Genomic DNA, 22,858 nt, shown 5'->3' with positions numbered 1-22,858 from the left:
GACGTGTGGTGTGATTTATTTACTCTTGAACATTGGTAAAAATCGAACATTTCCGCTACTCTGAGCTCAGTTTCAAGGTCGTTTTCATCGTAAAAGTAATGAAAATCATCTCTATTTCTGTAATATGTTTTCCATTTTATCACCTAAGACCATGAAAATGCGAATACAACGATAAATACTATACGAAAATACACCTCAAAGTCGGCGTTTTATTCCAAAAAAACGATCAAAGTTTTTTTTTTCTCATTACGCAATGTGTGCTGCAGGATTTTTTTTATGTGGTGCACACTGACCACACAGACCCATTCTCTCACATGTGGGCCTACAAGCTTTCTCCCACTTGATTTGAAGCCGCTAGAATTATTGAGTATATATACGTCAGAAACATTGGCTCGTAAGACGTATTTATACGTCGAAAACAGTCAAAGGGTTAAAAAAGATGCCAATTTCAAAATAGAGTCCAGAATAAGCAATGTAGACATTCTTGACACAAAATAACATATCCTCTGTTCATTAGTTAGTCACGTCTCTAGGCCCCTCTTATATTATTATTGCATTCTATTTTGATTCTTTATTCATACAAAAAAATACAAAATTTACTGCTATGCAGACTACTGCATTATTGTAAAAAAGGTATAAATAATATCAGTGCACTAGTGAAAGAATATTAGACTCCCCAGTTGAAGTGTATTCAACGTGTGGTGTGATTTGCTTACTCCTGAACATTGAAAAAAATAGAACATTTCCGCTACTTTGAGCTCAATTTCAAGGTCGTTTTCATCGTGAAAGTAATGAAAATCATCTCTATTTCTGTAATATGTTTTCCATTTTAACACCCGAGACCATGAAAACGAAAATACAACAATAAATACTATACGAAAATACACCTCAAAGTCGGAGTTTTAATCCAAAAATATGGTCAGTTTTTTTTTTCTCATTACGCACTGCGTGCTGCAGGATTTTTATGTGGTGCACACTGACCACACAGACCCATTCTCTCACATGTGGGCCTACCAGCTTTCTCCCGCTTGATTTGAAGGGTTAAGAACCGTAGTGGCATACACAGTGTGATAAGGCATGGTGAGGCTGCCAGTTCGGACAAAACTGCAGCTACAAAATTCATACGTGAATTTAACCCTTTGACTGTCGCGGCCGTATATATACGTTTGTGAGGTACCGTGTTTGACGTATATATACTCATAAATTCTAGCGGCTTCAAATCAGGCAGGAGAAAGCTAGTAGGCCCACATGTGAGAGAATGGGTCTGTGTGGTCAGTGTGCACCACATAAAAAAAATCCTGGAGCACGCAGTGCATAATGAGAAAAAAAAAACTCCGACCGTTTTTTCTAATTAAAATGCCGACTTTGTGGTCTATTTTCGTATAGTATTTGTGGTTGTATTCTCGTTTTCATGGTCTCATTTGATAGAATGGAAACTATATTATAGAAATGGAGGTGATTTTGATTAATTTTACTATAAAAAGAACCTGGAAATGGAGCACAAAGTACAGGAAATGTTTGATTTTTGCCGATGTTCAAAAGTAAACAAATGATGTCATTGTCCAATAAATGTCCAAATAGCCATTCTAATACGCAGTCATGAATGGGTTGATGTAATTTTTACAATTATTACAGTATTGCAGTAGTCTGCATAACAGTAAATCTTCTATTTTTTGTTTGAATAAAATTTCAAAATAAAAAGCAAGAGTAATATCACAGGGACCTGGAGACATGACTGATGAACAAAGAAAATCTTATTTTAGAGCCAGGAATGTCTGCATTGTTCATTCTGGACCTTATTTTGAAATTGTCGTATTTTTTAATTTTCGTGAAATTGGCCAAATTGCAAATTTCTGACCATGTTATTGGGTAGTTGAAATCGGTAAATGGGCAGTTTCTTGTGCTCAATCGATAGAAAAAATAGAGTTCTGAAGAAATAGTTATGAGTTTGGTTGACTGGAATAACGGAATTAGCCGAAAATAGGGCTCAAAGTGGGCGAAATTGCCGATTTTTAAATATCGCCGAAGTCGCTAACTTCGCGAGAGCGTAATTCCGTCAGTTTTCCATCAAATTTCGTTTTTTTGGTGTCTTTACAATCGGGAAAAGATTCTCTATCATTTCATAAGAAAAAATAAATTTTTTTTTTTCGAATATTTTGCGACACCAGGAGCAACTTCAGGATTGGGCCCTTCGACAGTCAAAGGGTTAAGGAGTACATAGAGGCTGAAGAACCACAACGAAGAGCTAACCACTGAGGAGTTGCAAAAGCTTCACCAGGAACAGCAACAGATTGCAGCTCAGAATCTTGCTGCAGAGGAGGAGGAGGAAGAGAGACGGAAGAAGGTGCCTTCTTCAGAAATTAAGATTTTTGAAATGTGGGGTAGGATGGAAAGATTTATGGAGAAACATCACCCCGAGAAGGATGTTGCAAGCCATATCGGCAACTTGTACAGTGACAGAGTCATGGCCCATTTTAGGGAAGTTTTAAAGAGACGCCAGAAACAGAGCTCTCAGGACACTTTTTCTGTGAGACAGGACTCCAGTGACTCTCAAGCTGGTCCTAGTGGCATTAAGAAACAGAGAGGAGAAGTAACCCCAGAAAAGGACTTGGCACCTGAGGTGTTGATGGAAAGGGATTCCCCTTCCAAACAGTAACTAATCCAATCTCTCTCCTCCTCCAGTCTTCCATACACTAAGAAGAATTGCCAATAAAGGTAAGTGTTATGCTGTTAATGTTTCATTCATCATGTCCCACTGTATTGTTTATGTACTACATCTACATTTCATGTAAAAAAAATTTTGTTTTAATTAATACTTCTGGGTGTCAGGAACAGATTAATTGTATTTACATTATTTGTTATGGGGAAAATTTATTCGAAAATCGTCTATTTCGATAATCGTCGCACTTCCAGGAACGGATTAATGATGATGGACCACTGTACATGTACTAGTACGCCTAAATTCTAGCACCTTCAAATCTAGCGAGAGAAAGCTGGTAGGCCTACATATGAAAGAATGTGTATATGTGGTCAGTGTGCACAGAATAAAACAAATCCTGCAGCACACAGTGCGTAATGAGAAAAAAAAAAAACTTGACCGTGTTTTGGGATTAAAACAGCAACTTTGCACTGTATTTTCATATGGTATTTATGGTTGTATTCTAGTTTTCCCAGTCTCGTTTTATAGAATGGAAGACATATTACAGAAATTGAGGTGATTTTGACTGGTTTCACAATGAAAAGTACCTTGAAATTGAACTCAAAGTAGCAGAAATGTTCGATTTTTACCAAAGTTCAAAAGTAAACAAATCATGCCAAGCGTCCAATACACATCAACTGGCGAGTCTAATATTCTTTTACAAGTGCACTGACATTATTTATACCATTTCTACACTAATGCAGTAGTCTGCATAACAGTAAATCTTCTATTTTTTACAAGAATAAAAATTCAAAGCGGAAAGCAAAAGAAATATAAGAGAGGCCTGGGGACATAACTAGAGAACAGAAAACTTGCTATTTTAGTGCCAGGAATGTCTTTCTTGTTTATTCTGGACCCTATTTGGAAATTGGCATCTTCAGAAATTTGTGTGAAATTGGCAAAATTGCCAATTTCTAACCACTTTATTGGATAGTTGAAATTGGTAAATGGGTGGTTTCTTGTACTCATTCGATAGAAAAAAGGGAGTTCTAGCGAAATAAATAAGATTTTTGTTGACTAGTACACAGGAATTGGCCAAAAATAGGGCTCAAAGTGGGAGGAATCGCCAATGCGTAAACATTGGTGAGACCGCTAACTTCGCGAGAGCATAATTCCATAAGTTTTTCATCAAATTTCATACTTTTGGTGTCATTATGATCGGGAAAAGATTCTCTATCATTTCATGAGAAGAAATAATTTTTTTTTTTTTTCAAAAAATTTTTGACCCTGAGAACAAGTTTAGGAGAAGGCCTCTTGATCCTGAAAGGGTTAATATTGTTTATTATGTCATAATAGATTTAATTGTGATAGATAAATAAGCTGTAGAGTTGATATTAGGGAAATCATTGAATTATTTTATGGTGCCTCGAATTCCACTGAAACGAATTAATTCCAATTCAATTAATTTAAATGAGGAAAATTGACTGCAAATGAGCAAATCCACATACAAGCAAGGTCACGGAGCGGATTACACTCATTAGAGGAGGTTCCAATGAACATTGTTTCAGTGTTTTCCTTATGAAACTAGAGATCTAGTGCTGTTAGCCTCACAAACACTCCGTTTTCAGAAGGGGAAGAATGGGAAGATATGGTCAGTGCGGCACCAGCAATGGCCACCACCACAAGTCATATTATGGCCTATTTTATAAGCCGTAGAGTTGATATTAGCATTATACTGAAATATTTTGTCCTGCCTCCCGAGAGCATGAATTCTGCTGGAACGGATTAATGGCATTTGAATTAATTTAAATGAGGAAAATTGTTTTAATGTATGAGCAAATTGAGTTACAAGCTAGGTCGCGGAACAGATTAAACTCCTAAGTTGAGGTTCCACTGAATGTCTTTCATTCTATCAAATGGCCAATAAAACCATAAAAACAATCCTAGAAAACACCGCAAAGCTGCTATTTTAAACCAAACACAAAGTCAAATGTTTGCTGTTCTCTCATGCACTGCTTGGGCAGGATTTTCTTTTTACACAGTGCACACACTGCAGACCCCCACACTAATTTCTAAGCCAAAATTTACTGATCACAGAATATCTGAGGGTGCTGTGCTTAACCCTTAAACGGTCCAAACGTATATATACGTTCTCTCGCGTAGCACCCCAAACGTATACATACGTTTCATTTGTCATTCATTCAACATTGGCACGATAGGCCTGAGTCGCCTAGACATGAGAGAATGGGTGTGCACACTCAGTGTGAGCCATATGAAAAAAACTGGGGATGCCTGGGCACCACATGTTCTTTTATCCTATAAAAAAAAAAATTCTCAAAATATTCGGGGCGCTGCGCAGGTGAACGTATATATACGTTTGGACCGTTTAAGGGTTAAAGCATAGATTTACGTGAGAAACCCTGGCATTAATAACGTGGTGCTCCAAGGGAGACAGTGAAAGGGTATTATGAGAAGGTGGCTGTGATCAGCAAACATTTTTAAGGGCAATCAATAATCCAAATGGATATTTTGGTAATACGTAGTAATACAGTGGTCCCTCGTTTTTCGTAATTAATCTGTTCCTGGAGGAGCTACTATAAACGAAATTTACGATTTGCGAATCAATTTTCCCCATAAGAAATAATGTAAATACAATTAATCCGTTCCTGACACCCAGAAGTATTAAAACAAAGAAAATTTTTACATGAAATATACATGTAGTACATAAACAATACAATGGGAAATGATGAATGAAACATTAACAGCATAATACTTACCTTTATTGGAGATTCTTCTTAGTGTATGGGAGACAGGAGGAGGAGAGAGATTGGATTGTTTACAGTTTGGAAGGGGAATCCCCTTCCAGCAACACCTCAGGTACCAATTGCTTCTCTGGGGTTGCTTCTCTTCTCTGTTTCTTAATGCCACTAGGACCACCTTGAGAGTCACTAGTCCTGTCTCGCAAAGTAACTGTGGAGAGAGCTCTGTTTCTGGCGTCTCTTTAACACTTCCCTAAAATGGCCCAAGACTTTGTCACTGTACATATTTCTCACCTTCTTTACCACAGGCTTGGCACTAGGAGCTTTCTTTGGAGCCATGGTAGCTTATTTAGTATGTACTTGCAAGCACTAAAATGAGTGGAATATTATGAAATATTTCGTAGGAGCACTTAAGGGGACCTTCACTCACTGGTAAACAATGCCAGACTGGCTGGGTAGGGAGGCCTCCCCGGCTCACACCGTGCGTACGCGTCCCGGATGAACAACTATTCGCGAGTCAACCAATGAAAAGCGAGTCCATGTTTATACGAATATACCCCTATGATTGGCGAAATTTACGATTGCCGAGAACTACGAAAAGCGAGGGACCACTGTATACATAATTTTTTCTTGCTGCAGTACAAGTCTTAAACTGATGAAATTGAAGGCTACTGCAGAAGTGAAATAAGCCAAACCATCAATTTTATCAGTTCACCAACAACTTCAGCTGACCTTTTGCTTCTGGACGAGGAATATCTCCATGCGTCTGCGTTGGGTGTCATCCATGTCCAGCTCCTGAATGCACTTAAGCAGAGACTCAAGTGACATGGCACCAAAGCTGCCAGTCGCTCCAGTGCTGGCTTTTCTTTGGGGAGTACTGAAAGAAGGGAAAATAAAATGATGAATGATAAGAGCTTCAAGTATGAACTTCTGAAGGTCACATATGGTGCAAATAAAATATCTATTGTATACTGTACTATACTCTAAATAATTTTAAGATCTGAGAATTAAAGAAAATTTTCATATAAAAAAAAAGTTTTCCAGTGATAGGCATACAAATAAAACAGTTTGGTACAGTATTTAATTGTAATCAACAAAGTACTTCACATGGTACTGCAATGCTAAACACTGACTATAGTATTGATCAACTAGTTAACTCAGTAAATATATCAAACCCTTGATTTAATGCATTAATATGGGCGAGTAGGTGACCAGTAATGGCAAATGTGGACAGAGATGAGATCGTTTTGCATTGATTATTACAATAATGAGCAATTCTGTAATTAACAGACCTCAGCTTCTGTTTTTAAATCAATTGATACAGAAGATTTTATTCCATATTTCCAAAGTCCATCAAATCAAGAGCCATTAAATTGTGGGTTTACTAATGAAAAATTATAATATGTATGGTAATTATAATTTAGAAAATAGAACATACAGTATTGCAAATACATCTTTCAACAAACTGGCCATATCCCACCAATGCAGGGTGGCCCCCCCCAAAAAAAAGCTTCTCTTTTTAACTTGAGTAATGTACGTATACAGGAGAAGGGGGTTACTAGCCTCTTGCTCCCGGCATGTTAGTTGCCTCTTATGACACGCATGGCTTGAGGAAGAATTCTGTTCCACTTCTCCATGGAGATACAGTGGACCCCCACATACCGGACGCCTTGCATAACGGACAATCCGCATACCGGACGCTTTGATCGCTAAAATTTTGCCTCGCATACCGCCCAAAAACCCGCTCAGCGCCCTTCATCCGAGACGCGTCCAATGTGCGGCCTGAGCCACGCTCACATGTTCCGCCGGTGGCATTGTTTACCAGCCAGCCTCCGCGGTAACATCCAAGCATACAATCGGAACATTTTGTATTATTACAGTGTTCTTGGTGATTTTTTTTCTGGAAAATAAGTGACCATGGGCCCCAAGAAAGCTTCTAGTGCCAACCCTACAGCAATAAGGGTGAGAATTACTATGGAGATGAAGAAAAAGATCATTGATAAGTATGAAAGTGGAGTGCGTGTCTCCGAGCTGGCCAGGTTGTATAATAAACCCCAATCAACCATCGCTACTATTGGTGGTACAGCTGCTGCTGCTGCTGTATCACCGTCAGCTGCTGCTGCACTGTCAGCTGCTGCTGCACTGTCAGCTGCTGCTGCTGTACCACCGTCAGCTGCTCCTGCTGCTGTAGCATCGTCTGCTGCTGCTGTAGCATCGTCTGCTGCTGCTGTAGCATCGTCTGCTGCTGCTGTAGCATCGTCTGCTGCTGCTGTAGCATCGTCTGCTGCTGCTGTAGCATCGTCTGCTGCTGCTGTAGCATCGTCTGCTGCTGCTGTAGCATCGTCTGCTGCTGCTGTAGCATCGTCTGTTGCTGCTGTACCACCGTCAGCTGCTGCTGCTGCTGTAGCATCGTCTGCTGCTGCTGCTGCTGTAGCATCGTCTGCTGCTGCTGTAACATCGTCAGTTGCTGCTGTAGCATCATCTGCTGCTGCTGTAGCATCGTCTGTTGCTGCTGTAGCATCGTCTGTTGCTGCTGTACCACCGTCAGCTGCTGCTGCTGCTGTAGCATCGTCTGCTGCTGCTGCTGCTGTAGCATTGTCTGCTGCTGCTGCTGCTGTAGCATCGTCTGCTGCTGCTGTAACATCGTCAGTTGCTGCTGTAGCATCGTCTGCTGCTGCTGTAGCATCGTCTGTTGCTGCTGTAGCATCGTCTGTTGCTGCTGTAGCATCGTCTGTTGCTGCTGTAGCATCGTCTGTTGCTGCTGTACCACCGTCAGCTGCTGCTGCTGCTGTAGCATCATCTGCTGCTGCTGTAACATCGTCAGTTGCTGCTGTAGCATCGTCTGCTGCTGCTGTAGCATCTTCTGTTGCTGCTGTACCACCGTCAGCTGCTGCTGCTGCTGCTGTAGCACCGTTGTTGGTGTGGCTTATTGAGAATACCAATGACACCGGTACACAAATTATGGGTAGAATCTACATACCAAGTTGGCTATCTCCCTGTAGGTATCTCAGATGAAATTCCCTTCGAAGTGGTCGACCTCTTATTAGGGAATAATGTTATGGGCCTGTTAGACAGTGAGGAACAACTAGTTTGGGGGAAACCAAGTCCCAAATGTTGGGAGGAAATGGTTAGGAAAACCCTGCCAGACCTTCTCCCTGATGGTTCCACCATGAAAAGTATGGCTCATGATCATGCTACCAACAGTCTTCATGATATTTCTCATGAGGATGGTGAGGGCTTAAGTTTGGTAACTCTGCTTTCTGATGTTGAACTGCAGTCAACTGAAGAAAAGGATGTTCCAGCCAGAGCTGAGCATGATTGGAGAATGGATCAGTTAAATAGTGTGAGAGAGGCTGCACCTGCTAGGGTGCAATTAATTTCTGTGCAGGAAAATGTCGCTGTTGCTGAGGAAGAGATTTTACAGTTAAATAAGTGTTTTCATTTCAGGGAGGAAACTCTTATAAAGAATTCACCTCTGTTTGCAGTATCGATGGAAGGAGAACAAGGGCTTTGTCCCCAGGTGGTGATGTCCAAGGTTTCCAGGCATTTCTTCTGGTCTCAGCTGTGGGAGACTGTCAGAGAGCATATTGAGACCTATCATGCCTTTCAAATTATAGGGAAACCTAGTCGAAGTATTAAACCTGTTCCCCTTCAGCCGATTTCAGCACCAGGTGAACCCTTCAGCAAGCTGGTAGTGGATGTCGTTGGCCCACTCCCAAGGACCAGAATGGGAAATAATTATTTACTAACAATAATTTGCTCCACTACCAGGTACCTGGAAGCAGTCCCTCTGCATAAGATAACTGCTCATGTAGTCTTAAGGGTTTTGATGAAGTTCTTTTGTCATGTTGGTTTTCTTCAAGCAGCACAAACAGATCAAGGATCTAACTTTACCTCAAAGTCTTTTAGAAATGTTTTGAAGGGACTAAAAGTAGAGCCTCAGTGTTCAACTGTGTATCACTCTCCATCTCAAGGGGAAATAGAGAAATTACATCAAACCCTCAAGACAATGATGCAAGCCTATGGTATAGACAATACTAACAACTGGGATGAGAGGATCCCTTTCTTTGTATTTGCTGAGTGGGGAAGCACTCTGGAATCTCTGAGCTATTGGCTTGGGGAGGATGGTGATGCTCCCCCCTCGGAGCTTTTTCTCAGTTTCAGATACTGTTTGGCTCGTATGAGGTGGATGGTACCAGTGAACGTGCTCATCAACCAGACCAGGATGATGATGTGGGACCATAATGTGGACCATGATACTCTGGAGGCTGGAGAGGAAGTGCTGATACTGGAGCCAATTCATGTGAAAATCTGTATGGCATGTTGCTGTGAGCTGAACATGTTGTGGGGAAAGTTCCCAGGGGTTAGATATAAAACCCACACCCCTGAGCAGAAAAAGAATGAGTATAATGTACACAGTAACCGGTCAAAGGGTTTGAAGTTGTGTCAAAAATTCAGAGAGACCTATGTTTTAATGGAATGGAAAGGGCTGCAAAAGCGTATTTAAGAAATAACATGTGTGTAAAAGATTTTGGGAAATGCATGCTTGGGTTTAATGAGAAAAATGTTGGAGAGTTGGCTCAGCCACCTTGGAACTTTATAAAAGTTTGGGATGTCAGTAATGGGGAAAAGTTGAAACTCAATGAAGAAATTGTTAAGGAAAGTGAGCCAATTCAACAATTTTTGTGTGGGAAAAATCTGTATGAAAAATTGGAGATGGAGGAAGAAGTGAAATTCTTCCAACACCAGTTTGTAGTGCTTAGTGAGAGTCAGTGGGCATTCCCATGCTTCATGGTTCCCAAATTAGATGGCACCCTGGGCATAAACACTGACTACCACAAAGTACGTTTAACAACTAAGGTTTACAGGATTAGAAAGATTGATACTTATGCACTAAGAGATGCAAACATTTTAAATAAACTAAAACATAGGGCAGGAAGATGTGATTTCCATGGCCTGTGTTCCAGTACCATTTTAATGTGTGTAATGCAAATTGTGTTCATTGTGTGCTTAAAATTTGTGTGTGAGATGGAACGTGATGGTATTTGTGTAAACTTGATGTATCCAACCTGGGTGCAAAGAGATGTCTTTGGTGTTGTTGTTGTACTGCTAGAGGTTGCAGAACTGTTACTATCTATGAACAACCTTCTAAGTTTAAATGTCAACATTTTACCACAGGAAAGAAAATTTTCATTTTGGGGCTGGCTATTCAGCATTTGTACATGTCTCAGGATCTCTTCATCCTGTTCCTGTGTATAGTGACTAAAATCAGACTCTTAAAATGGGCTTTGTTCCTACAGCCTTTTAATTTGGAAGTCAAATATATAAAAGGCTCAGAGAATGTGGTTGCTGATGCTCTCTCTAGATGTTTCATGTAGATGCATGGTGCGTACTTTGTACATAGTGTTTGTCTTGTGCTGACCTTGTTGTTTTTGCAGTGGTGAACTCTCAGCGAGCCTGAGTACTCTCTACCAGCCATCTGACTGTGAAGGGGTCGAGTCAGAGCCAAAAGTGTGACGAGGGTCAGGGTGTACGTAAATGTGAGTTGAGGCAGTGGTTGACAACCTTCGGTAACATGAGACGTTCAGGAAGGTATGTTGTGTCTTGGTGTGCTCTATATACAAAACGGCCCGACGGTTTGCCTTTGTGGTCCCCTGGACCCCTCCATATTCTATGTCAGCCTCCTCTTCATAAGTTTGGAGGATCTGTGTGGAGTGGGACCTCGGAAGATGGGCTTAAGTGCCTGACCATGTTAAGGATCGTGAGTGTTGACTGGAAGTCTCACTGTTTGGTTCGGCCACCAAGTGAGAGACACCTTGACATGTTTTGTGAAGTTCCTGCCTGGTGTACACCTGACTGCTCTGGGTTTGGCTCTACTCTCATCTCCTGATCAGGAAGATGCCACCCTGGAGTACCAGTTGCTTGCTGGATTACCGCAGCAGAGGCACAGGCCTGTTGGTGCGGGCTTTCACAGTGGGCATTGTGTGCAATTTTTGCATTGTAATGTGTATTGTTTAAAAGCCATTAAAATTGTAAATAGTTACACCCTTGAGTATATGGGTATGGTTAAAATGCTTTTCTAAAAAATTCTGCAATCTGTTGTAAATAACAGTAAAGTGAAGAGTAGTTATGGTGCTAGGAAATATGTAGCATTTCTAGTAGTCTTGTTTACCGCCTTCAGACTTAAGCAATATACTTTTTACTAGCCGTATCCTGAGGGACACGGCTAGCTTTTGTGAGACTTCGTCTGGAGGTGGGGGTGTTATGGGGCTATAGGACCCAACATGTATTTATAAGTAACAGTTACTATAATAATACCTAATTATATTGAATTGATGGGGACTTTGTTCTAAATGTCAGAAGGACTGATCAACCTTATGACTGAGAGGCAGCTGGGTCAAACCTATTTTTCTCAATATAATAGGTTATACTATAGACACATAAACACACAATTTAAATAAGTAGTTTATAAAGTTGTATTTCTTTTTGTAAAATTAAAATTAAGGTGTGGTAGAATTGTGGTAACTGGAGAAGTGTGCTTGGCAACAGTCTTTTGTTTTGGTGGGAGGAGCTTAGGTAGGCTTCTCTCTCTCTCCCTCTCTCTGACTCTCTCTCTCTCTGTGGCTGACCTTCAACCTGGCAGGATCTCTGGGTCCTTCTTCTATCTTTTGGGGCATTATGTGTGCTCCAGGGGTGAGTTTTTATAATTTAAGTTGTCGCCACCATACCCAGGGTGACTAAAGTGTGTCAAAACACTGGTTAGCCCAGAGTTATGTCAAGGAGAGAGAAGGAAAAGTGTTGGAATACACCATGTGGGAGAACAGCTATGGAGTGTGTAGATCTTGTTTTGAAAATGTGAGGCTGTAATTGTATATTCTGTACATATCTATTGAGAATACAGTTATATTTTTATAGTAGTAGTTTACATAACCTGTGAAGAGGGCTGGTGAAAGGGTATCAGAGACACTCAAGATGATCAGCCATGATGTAAGTATTACCCCTAGACAAATAAGGCCATTAAGTAAAAGCTACCCCACACTAGAACATGTAGTGAGAACCTTACCATCCAAGAAATAAGGGACAAACCAACGTAACACTAGGATTGCAAATACAGTGGACCCCCGCTTAACGATCACCTCCAAATGCGACCAATTATGTAAGTGTATTTATGTAAGTGCGTTTGTACGTGTATGTTTGGGGGTCTGAAATGGACTAATCTACTTCACAATATTCCTTATGGGAAAAAATTCGGTCAGTACTGGCACCTGAACATACTACTGGAATGAAAAAAGTTCGTTAACCGGGGGTCCACTGTATACAGTGGAACCTCAAATTTCGAACGTATCGCTTATGGCACTCTTCGAAAATCAACCGCTTTTTTCAAACCAACTTTGTCCCTATTATTAAACTCGCCCCTATTTTTGAACCGCCGGGTACCGGACCTGTCCGCCAGGCCGCTCTGTCTGTGTCTCCGTGCAGGCGCCTTGAGCCAGTCTGGCTTTGTTGGTGCTTGAGTGAACACTAACCTGCGCTCTCATTCAAACATTTTACGATTAATTCAAGGTGTTTAGTGCTTGTAGGACTGTGAAATAAGCTACCATGGGCCCAAAGAAACTTGCTAGTGGTACCCCTGTGGTAAAGAAAGTGAGAAACACCATAGATGTGAATAAGGAAATAATACAGAAGTATGAGTGTGTGTGAAACCTGTTGAGCTTGCCAGGATGTATAAGAAAAACAAGTCGACCATCGCTTCTATCCTGGCAAAGAAAGAACAAATCAAGGAAGCTGATGTTGCGAAAGGTATTAATATACTAACCAAAAAAAGACCACAGACAATCGATCAGGCTGAGAAGTTGTTGCTGGTGAGGATCAAGGGTCAAGAGATGGCAGGTGATAGTGTTTCAGAGACGATTATTTGTGAAAAGGCAAGGAAGTTGCATGCCGATCTGGAACAGAAAACTCCTGGAACCAGTGCTGATAGTGAATTTAAGGCCAGCTGAGGCTGGTTTGACAGATTTAAGAAGCATAGTGGCATACACAATGTTGTAAGGCATGGTGAGGCAGCCAGTTCAGACAAACGGGCGGCTGAGAAGTTTGTACAGGAGTTTAAGGTATACGTAGACACTGAAAAATTCAAACCCCAACAAGTGTTCAATTGTGACAAAACAGGCCTGTTTTGGAATAAAATGCCAAAGAGGACCTACATTACTCAGGAGGAAAAGGCACTCCCAGGACACAAGCCTAACTCTTTTGTTCTGTGCTAACACTAGGTGATGATTTTCAAGTGAAGCCTTTACTTGTGTATCATTCACAAAATCCCAGCATGTTTAAGAAAAATAATGTCATAAAGAACAAGTTTTTTGTCTTGTGGAAAGCAAATAATAAGGCATGGGTCACAAGGCAAATTTTCAAAGTGTGGGTCCATGAAGTGTTTGGTCCCAGTGTGAGAAAATACCTCCTAGACAATATTTTGCCACTCAAGTGCCTCCTGTTAATGGACAATGCTCCTGCTCATCCTCCAAACTTAGTAGACCTCTTGTTTAGGGACTTCAGTTTTATAACAGTGAAGTTCTTGCCTCTTAACACCACTCCTCTCCTCTAGCCCATGGACCAGCAGGTCATTTCTAACTTCAAAAAACTCTACACAAAAGCAGTGTTTGAAAAGTGCTTTGAAGTGACCACAGACACTAAGTTGACCCTAAGAGAGTTCTGGAGTAATCACTTCAATATCTACAGCTCCATAAGCCTTATAGGTAAGGCCTGGGAGGGAGTGACTTCCAGGACTTTGAACTCTGCTTGGAGACAACTGTGGCCAGATTGTGTCCAAAAGAGGGATTTTGAAGGGTTTGAGGCTGACCCGGACCCTGACCCAGCTGACCCTCTGCCTGTTGTGGACTCTGCCTGTTGTGTCATTGGGGAGCACCCTGGGGCTGGAGGTGAGTATCAAGGATGTGGAAGAGTTGGTGGAGGACCACAGGGAAGAGCTAACCACTAAAGAGCTGGAAGAGCTTCATCTGGAACAGTATCAGACCACAGCTGAGGAACTTGCTTCAGAGGAGGAGGAAGAGGGAGTGGATGAGGTGCCTTCTTCAAAGATTAAGGAGATTTGTGCCAAGTGGAATGATGTCCAAATGTTTGTGCAGAAGTACCACCCTGAGCAAGATGAAACAAGCCATCTTTGCAACAAGTTCAGTGACAAAACCATGTCCCATTTTAGGGAAATCTTAAAGAGGCGCCAGAAACAGAGGACTGTGGACAGTTATTTTGTGAGACAGGGGTCCAGTGACTCAAGCTGGTCCTAGTGGCATTAAAAGACAGAGAAGGGAAGTAACCCCTGAGAGGGCTTTGATACCTAACCCCTACTCCCTCTCTCCTCCTCCCTATCTTCCAGATGCCATCACCAATCTTCAATAAAGTAAAAATGTTATTTTATATGTTAGTTCAAATTTATTAGTAATATATATTGTACACTATATTTGTTGTGTGTATGTAAAACTATAATTAATCTCTATAAAATGTATTTTTTTTGTGAATATTTTTGGATTTCTGGAACAGATTAATTGTATTTCCATTATTTCTAATGGGAAATATTGCTTCGCTTTTCAAACTTTCAAGAATTTAGAACTAGCTCATGGAACGGATTAAGTTCGAAATTTGAGGTTCCACTGTACATATAACACTAATATAAAATACACCTAGCATAGTAATAATAACCTAAGAATTATATGGAGTAGTGAAGAAAAAACAGGAAAAAGTAAAGGAAAAATTAAAGGAAAAAAAGAATAAGTAAAACAGGAGGAAAAAAGAAGTGAAAAGGCAGTAAATTTAGAGGGAGTGAGGCATTTGGAAGAGAGGGGGAAGTAAAGAGAAAGGAAACAGAGAGGGAGGAGATGAAACAGGAAAAGATATAGGTGAAGACAAGGGAGGAAGTGAAGAGGGACTAAGAAATGCTGAAGGGAGAGAAAAAAGTGATGATGATGTGATGAGGAAAGAAGGAAGTGATGAGGACAGACGTGAGGAAGGAAGTGATGAAGAAACATATCTTGTCCCACTACATTTGAATAGTAATCTAAGTAACTTGCTCTATCTTCATTACAATCTCTCCATAAAACTGAAGATCACTGAATCAATTTAAATAATATGTAATATTTTTGCAACCGTCTTTTTGTCATTAGCTACCTTTTCAATGTACTTATGATTGTCTCTAACTGTACAAGAAGTCCTACTCGATATGCTATGTCTAGTTATTAACCCTTTGACTGTTTTGGTCGTATATATACATCTTACGAGCCACAGTGTATACTCAAATTCTAGCGGCTTCAAATCAAGCAGGAGAAAGCTGGTAGGCCCACATGTGAGAGGATGGGTCTGTGTGGTCAGTGTGCACCATATAAAAAAAAATCCTGCAGCATGCAGTGCATAATGAGAAAAAAAATCCAACCTTTTTTTTTTTTAATTAAAATGCCGACCTTGTGGTCTATTTTCGTATAGTACTTAAGGTTGTATTCTCGTTTTCTTAGTCTCATTTGATAGAATGGAAAACATATTATAGAAATAGAGGTGATTTTGATTAGTTTTACTATGAAAAGAACCTGGAAATGGAGCTCAAAGTAGGGAAAATGTTTGATTTTTGCCGATGATCAAAAGTAAACAAATGATGTCATTTTCCAATAAATGTCCAACTAGCCATTCTAATATGCAGTCATGAATGGGTTGACATTATTTATACAATTATTACAATATTGCAGTAGTCTGCATAACAGTAAATCTTCTATTTTTTGTTTGAATAAAACAAAATAGAAAGCAAGAGTAATATCAGAGGGGCTTGGAGACGTGACTGATGAACAAAGAAAATGTTATTTTAGAGCCAGGAATGTCTGCATTGTTCATTCTTGACCCTATTTTGAAATTGTCATATTTTTAATTGTGAAATTGGCCAAATTGCAAATTTCTGACCACGTTATTGGGTAGTTGAAATTGGTAAATGGGCAGTTTCTTGTACTCAATCGATAGAAAAAATGGAGTTCTAAAGAAATAGCTATGAGTTTGATCAACTGGAACAATGGAATTAGCCGAAAATAGGGCTCAAATTGGGCAAAATAGCCGATTCGTAAATATCGCCGAGGTCGCTAACTTCGCAAGAGCGTAATTCCGTCAGTTTTCCATCAAATTTCATTCTTTTGGTGTCATTACAATCGGGAAGAGATTCTCTACCATTTCATAAGAAAAAATAATTTTTGTTTCGGAAATTTTGTGACACCAGGAGACACCTCAGGATTTGGGGTTGCGACAGTCAAGGGAATTAAGCAGCATGTAAGCCTTATGATTAGTTTCACTGTCCAAACCCTCAAAATTAATATTACTCCCAGCATTCACTTTTTGTTAAGTACAGTGGACCCCCGCATAACGACTTTAATCTGTTCCTGAGAGCTCATTGTTATGCGAAATTATCGTTATGCGAATGAATTTTCCCCATAAGAAATAATGGAAATCAAATTAATCCGTGCAAGACACCCCAAAGTATGAAAAAAAAAAAATTTTACCACATGAAATATTAATTTTAATACACACAAACTGAAAAAGGCATGCACAGTTACACGACACTTACCTTTATTGAAGATCTGGTGATGATTGATGGGATAGGAGGAGGAGAGAGTCTTAGTGTTTAGAAGGGGAATCCCCTTCCATTAAGACTTGAGGTGTCAAGTCCTTTTCTGGGGTTACTTCCCTTCTTCTTTTAATGCCACTAGGACCAGCTTCAGTCACTGGACTTCTGTCACACAACATATCGGTCCATAGTGGCCTGTACCTCTCGTTCCTTTATGACTTCCCTAAAGTGTTTCACAACAGTGTCAGTGTAATAGTCACCAGCACGGCTTGCAATAGCTGTGTTAGGGTGATTGTCATCAAAAAAGGTTTGCACTTTAAGCCACATTCCACACATTTCCTTAATCTTTAAAGTAGGCAACTTCTTCAATTTCTCTCTCCTCTCCTCCGAACCAGTTTCCTCAGGTCTGGCCTCTTGCTGTTGAAGTTGATCTAGCAGCTCATCAGTGGTTAGTTCTTCACTGTCCTCCTCCACCAACTCTTCCACATCATCCCCACTAACCTCCAACCCCAAGGACTTTCCCAATGCCACAATGGATTCCTCAACTGGCATACTCCTCTCAGGGTTAGCCTGAAACCCTTCAAAATCCCTTTGGTCTACACATTCTGGCCACAGTTTCTTCCAAGCAGAGTTCAAGGTCCTCTTAGTCACTCCCTCCCAAGCCTTCCCTATAAGGTTTACACAATTGAGGATATTAAAGTGCTCTCTCCAAAACTCTCTTAGAGTCAATTGAGTTTCTGAGGTCACTACAAAGCACCTTTCAAACAGAGCTTTTGTGTACAGTTTTTTGAAGTTTGCAATAACCTGCTGGTCCATGGGCTGCAGGAGAGGAGTGGTATTAGGAGGCAAAAACTTCACCTTAATGAAGCTCATGTCCCCATAAAGTCGCTCTGCCACGTCTGTAGGATGACCAGGGGCATTGTCTAACACCAGGAGGCACTTAAGGTCTAATTTCTTTTCAGTTAGGTAATCTTTCACATTGGGGGCAAATGCATGGTGTAACCAGTCATAGAAAAAGTCCCTAGTGACCCATGCCTTACTGTTTGCCCTCCACAGCACACACTTGAGGATATTCTTTTGCCTGAATGCTCTGGGAGTTTCTGAGTGATACACTAATAAAGGCTTCACTTTGCAATCACCACTAGCATTGGAACACATCAACAGAGTAAGCCTGTCTTTCATAGGCTTATGTCCTGAGAGTGCCTTTTCCTCCTGAGTAATGTAGGTCCTGCTTGGCATTTTCTTCCAAAACAGGCCTGTTTCATCACAATTAAACACTTGTTCAGGTTTCAGTCCTTCACTGTCTATGTACTCCTTGAATTCCTGCACATATTTTTCAGCTGCTTTGTGGTCCGAACTGGCAGCCTCACCATGCCTTATCACACTATGTATGCCACTACGCTTCTTAAATCTCTCAAACCAACCTTTGCTGGCCTTAAATTCACTCACATCATCACTAGTTGCAGGCATTTTTTTAATTAAATCCTCATGCAACTTCCTAGCCTTTTCACTTATGATCACTTGAGAGATGCTATCTCCTGCTATCTGTTTTTCATTTATCCATACCAATAAGAGTCTCTCAACATCTTCCATCACTTGCGATCTCTGTTTCGAAAACACAGTTGAACCTTTGGCAAGAACAGCTTCCTTGATTGCCGTTTTGTTGGACACAATAGTAGCGATGGTTGATTGGGGTTTACTATACAACCTGGCCAGCTCGGAGACACGCACTCCACTTTCATACTTAGCAATGATCTTTCTTCATCTCTATAGTAATTCTCACCCTTATTGCTGTAGGGTTGGCACTAGAAGCTTTCTTGGGGCCCATGGTCACTTATTTTGCAGATAAAATCACCAAAAACACTGTAATAATACGAAATGTTCCAATTGTATGCTTGGATGTTACCATGGAGGCTGGCTGGTAAACAATGCCACCGGCGGAACATGTGAGGCTGGCTCAGGCCGCACATTAGACGCGTCTCGGACGAACAGCGTTGAGCGGGTTTTTTAGCGGTATGCGAGGCAAAATCTTAGCGATAAAATGTATCGGTATGCGGATTTAACGTTATGTAATGCCAACGGTATGCGGGGGTCCACTGTACAGTGGTACCTCGGGATACAAACAGCTCAAAACGCGAATAATTATGTAAGTGTACAGTATTTATGTAAGTGCTTTTCTAAGTGTATTTTTGGGGGTCTGAAACGGATTAATCTAATTTACATTATTCCTTATGGGAACAAATTCGTTCGGTATCAGCACTCAAACAGCCTTCTGGAACAAATTACAGTGGACCCTCGGGTAACGGCATTAATCCGTTCCAGAGAGCTTGCCTTTAACCGATTTTGCTGTTAGCCGAATTAATTTTCACCATAAGAAATAATGGAAATCCAATTAATCCATTTCAGACAGCCAAAAGTATTACCAAAAAATTTTTTTTTTTGAAGATTAAATATAGATATACATACAGAAAACAATGACAAATAAATATAAAGCACTAATAAAATGGATAAATGAACATTTAACATCACACTTACCTTTACTGAAGACTTGTTGGTGTATGGCAGACAGGTAGGAGGGGAGAGGGAGGAAAGTTTATTATGCTTCAACACGATGCTAATGCCATCTCTACGGCTTATTTATCTATCAATATTCATCTAATATGACATGATAAACAACATTAATAACATAGAAACATGATATATATCGTTTTTCTATCGCTTACTCGCTTAACTTACTTGGTACACTGTTAATTCTACACTTTATCACTGGCTGGCACTATAGCCTTTATCGATACCCGCTGCTTTAGTATCGCACATATCGTAGAATTGCACATATCGTAGAATCCTCCTCCACTTTGGTACTTTGATACGAGTTTTCTCTTGAATTCTTATGTGTTTCTTTCCTTCTTTACAACAGGGCTGGCACTAGAAACTTTCTTTGGGCCCATGGTGGCTTATTTAGTAGTTACAAGCACTAAAAACAATGGAATAATACAAAATATATCGCATGTATGCATGGAATCATCCTCGCTGGCTTGTAAACAATGGCACCCTGACTGTACATGGAGTCAGGTCGTGCAGACACGTTCGGGACGAATGTCCTTAACCGAGTTCTTGGGCGTTAGCCGAGCCAATATTTTGATGCAAAAACGTGCTGCTATCCGATTTTGGCGTTAGCCAATGCCGCCGTTACCCGAGGGTCCACTGTAAATTCATATCCCAAGGTACCACTGTATATATTTCTTTTCTTCTGAAATGGTAGATAATCTTTTTCTAATGGTAATGACACCAAAAGTACAAAATCTGATGGAAAACTTACGGAATTACGTATGTACATAGTCACAAAGTCAGCAGTCTAAACACAATTTAATCATAGGCACTTTTACCCATTTTGAGTCCTATTTTAAGCCAATTCTATTACTCCATTCAAAAAAATTCTTAGCTATTTTGCTAGTATGTGAAATATTACAACTACCCTATAAAGTGCACAGAAGTCAGTAATGTGGCCAATTTTACAAGAAATTAAAGAGGCAGCAATTTCAAAACAGAGTGCAAAATAGACACTGTAGACATTCCTGGCACAAAAACATTTTTTTCTGTTCACTGACCATGTCTCCCATGCCTCTCCTATATTAAATTGCCTTACATTTTGAATTTATAAACACACAAAAACAGAAGATTTACATACTTTGTTCCCGGATAATAAAATATGGACAGAAATGATTTGCCATGATTTAGGCATCCAAATAATTGAATCAGACCCCTTAAAACCCCATGAAACAGACTCGGGGGTGTAGGGGGGCTGTGGCATGCAAAGAGTACGTAACCTTTATTCGGCGCATGGACACACCCTCATTTACAGGCTATCTCCCCCAACCAGCGAACCAGGTTGCTAAGAGTTGATGATGGGGCCCCATCGTTCAACTAGTGACCAGGTTCTAGCCAATAAGAAGGTGGGATTGGCAATCGCAGAGGTTATGTGGATACCGCTCTCCTGTCTGCCCTTGTCATTCCCATTCTAGAGCTGGTTGAAGCACGGTCTGCTATCTTGTGGCTTCTATTTCTGCCTTGCTTACCGTGGAGTGCACTATATTTATCACTGTACATAGTGTACATATTGCTGTTCTAAATTGGTGAAGGATAATATAAGTCTAAACTTTTTCTACTGTGTTTATTTGCTCCCATTACACCTGGGATAACAGGCCATTTGAAATCCTGGGTTGTAATATGGGTAGCCTGTCCGAGAGCTGGACTTAGAGAAACGGTTGAGCTTAGGGTGAAGCTTGTAGCAGGAACATTGTGTAGCTTGCTGTTTCGCTTCGCTTTACAAATTTTGCGTGTCAGGTGCTTATGATCAGCCTTGCTATTGGGTGATCGTTCAACAGCTCGCTACTAGCTTGTTCAGTGTGCTCGCTTCGCTACGGTCAATCTTGTGTGCAGTCGGCTTTGCTTGTATGCGTATTCTGCAATTGTACTGTGCATAGCTAAGCGTGTTCTGCAAATTAACGTGTTATGTTGGGGTATTCGTACTGTGCATAGCGAATAACTTATGCCACCTAGACGAGTCAGACGCCTGGTGTCGGCATATACTTTGCATAACCTACCTAAATTGTCCCTACAGCGTTGTTGGCAAATTGCTCGTTCCATTGGCATTCCCTATAAACGCACTCTCACAGCTGCGCAACTGCGTTCACTTATTGCTGACATACTTATTGAAGAAGAGATGGCACATCAAACTCCTCCCTCTACGGGAGCTGGGGAAAAAACTCTTATGTTCTCGCATGAGGAAGATGATACACCTACGGAGCAAAATGGTCAGTATGGTGCAGCTGGGTTGTCTCGAGGTGAATCAGCGTCGTTGGCACTTGAGCTGGCAAAAATCACGCTGGAGCAAACTAGGGAACAGAGAGCATTCGCAAGGGAAGAATTTGATAGGGAAAGAGAAAGGAGGCAGTTTTCGCATTCTGTAAACGATTTCAGTTTACAAAAAGCAGTACAGCTTGTTCCCCGCTTCAATGAGGCCGAACCAGAGCAATTTTTCGAAAGCTTCGAAAATCAGGCTCGAGCCTTGAGGTGGCCGGAACAGCACTGGGCAGCGTTGGTTCATACAGCATTATTGGGTAAGGCACAGGAATTTACGTCGGTATTAACTGACGCTGAATTCTCTGATTATCAAGTAGTGAAGACCACAGTGTTGGGAGCATATACATGTATCCCAGCTAAATATCGTAAGACCTTCAAATTGAACAGGCGGCAGCTTGGTCAATCCCTGGTGGACTTTGTGAGACAGCAAACCAAAGCTTTTACCAGCTGGTATAAAGCGAGTGGTGTCTCTAACTTTGAGGAGCTGGTGCAGCTTATTCTGATTGATAACCTGCTGGAGTCTGTGGGACCAGAGGTTCGTGTCTTTCTGCAGGATCGTGACTTGACCACTGCATTGGAGGCGGCCAGGTTGGCTGATACCTTCGAAACGAACCGCTCCTTGTCCGAGCGGTCCCGTCTCTCTTTTCAACAGTCTGGCGTGAGCAGAGATCGACAACATTGGAGAATGAAGTGCCAGCCGGAGGGAGAGCGTCTACGTCATCCAACCAAGTCACCTGGTGAGCCACGCTTCTCAACATATGGTCCCCCTGCGGAGAGGCAAACTACTTATGGAGCATCTCGACAACAATATCCAGAGAGGCACCAGCCAGAACGACACCACTTGCAACGTCATCAGGGAGTAAAGGGCAAGCCTGTCGTTTGCTTCAGGTGCAATAAAGTAGGTCACATCAGTTCCAACTGCCCCCAAAAACCTCAACCCATCGGGAAAATCTCTAATATCCCTAGTAACATGTCCCCTAGAGAAGTAGA

The 22,858-nt window shown here is 41.0% G+C and overlaps 1 protein-coding gene across 3 annotated transcripts in view; it reads right to left on the bottom strand.

The window, feature by feature from the left end:
* Positions 1-22,858, bottom strand: part of Dsor1 (mitogen-activated protein kinase kinase 1) — a 161,948-nt gene that overhangs the window by 131,628 nt on the left and 7,462 nt on the right. For all 3 annotated transcript variants that reach the window (XR_011392201.1, XM_070086823.1, XM_070086824.1), the window contains exon 2: positions 6,130-6,274. Coding sequence is in view for 2 of the 3 variants with exons in the window: in XM_070086823.1 (XP_069942924.1) it covers positions 6,130-6,274 (145 nt within the window). In the remaining variant the exon portion in view is untranslated. The remainder of the gene's footprint in view (positions 1-6,129; positions 6,275-22,858) is intronic.

Source organism: Cherax quadricarinatus, chromosome 19, assembly GCF_038502225.1.
Source record: "Cherax quadricarinatus isolate ZL_2023a chromosome 19, ASM3850222v1, whole genome shotgun sequence".
In the NCBI taxonomy this organism is placed as follows: Eukaryota; Metazoa; Arthropoda; class Malacostraca; order Decapoda; family Parastacidae; genus Cherax; species Cherax quadricarinatus.
This window is presented reverse-complemented; position numbering and strand designations above follow the sequence as displayed.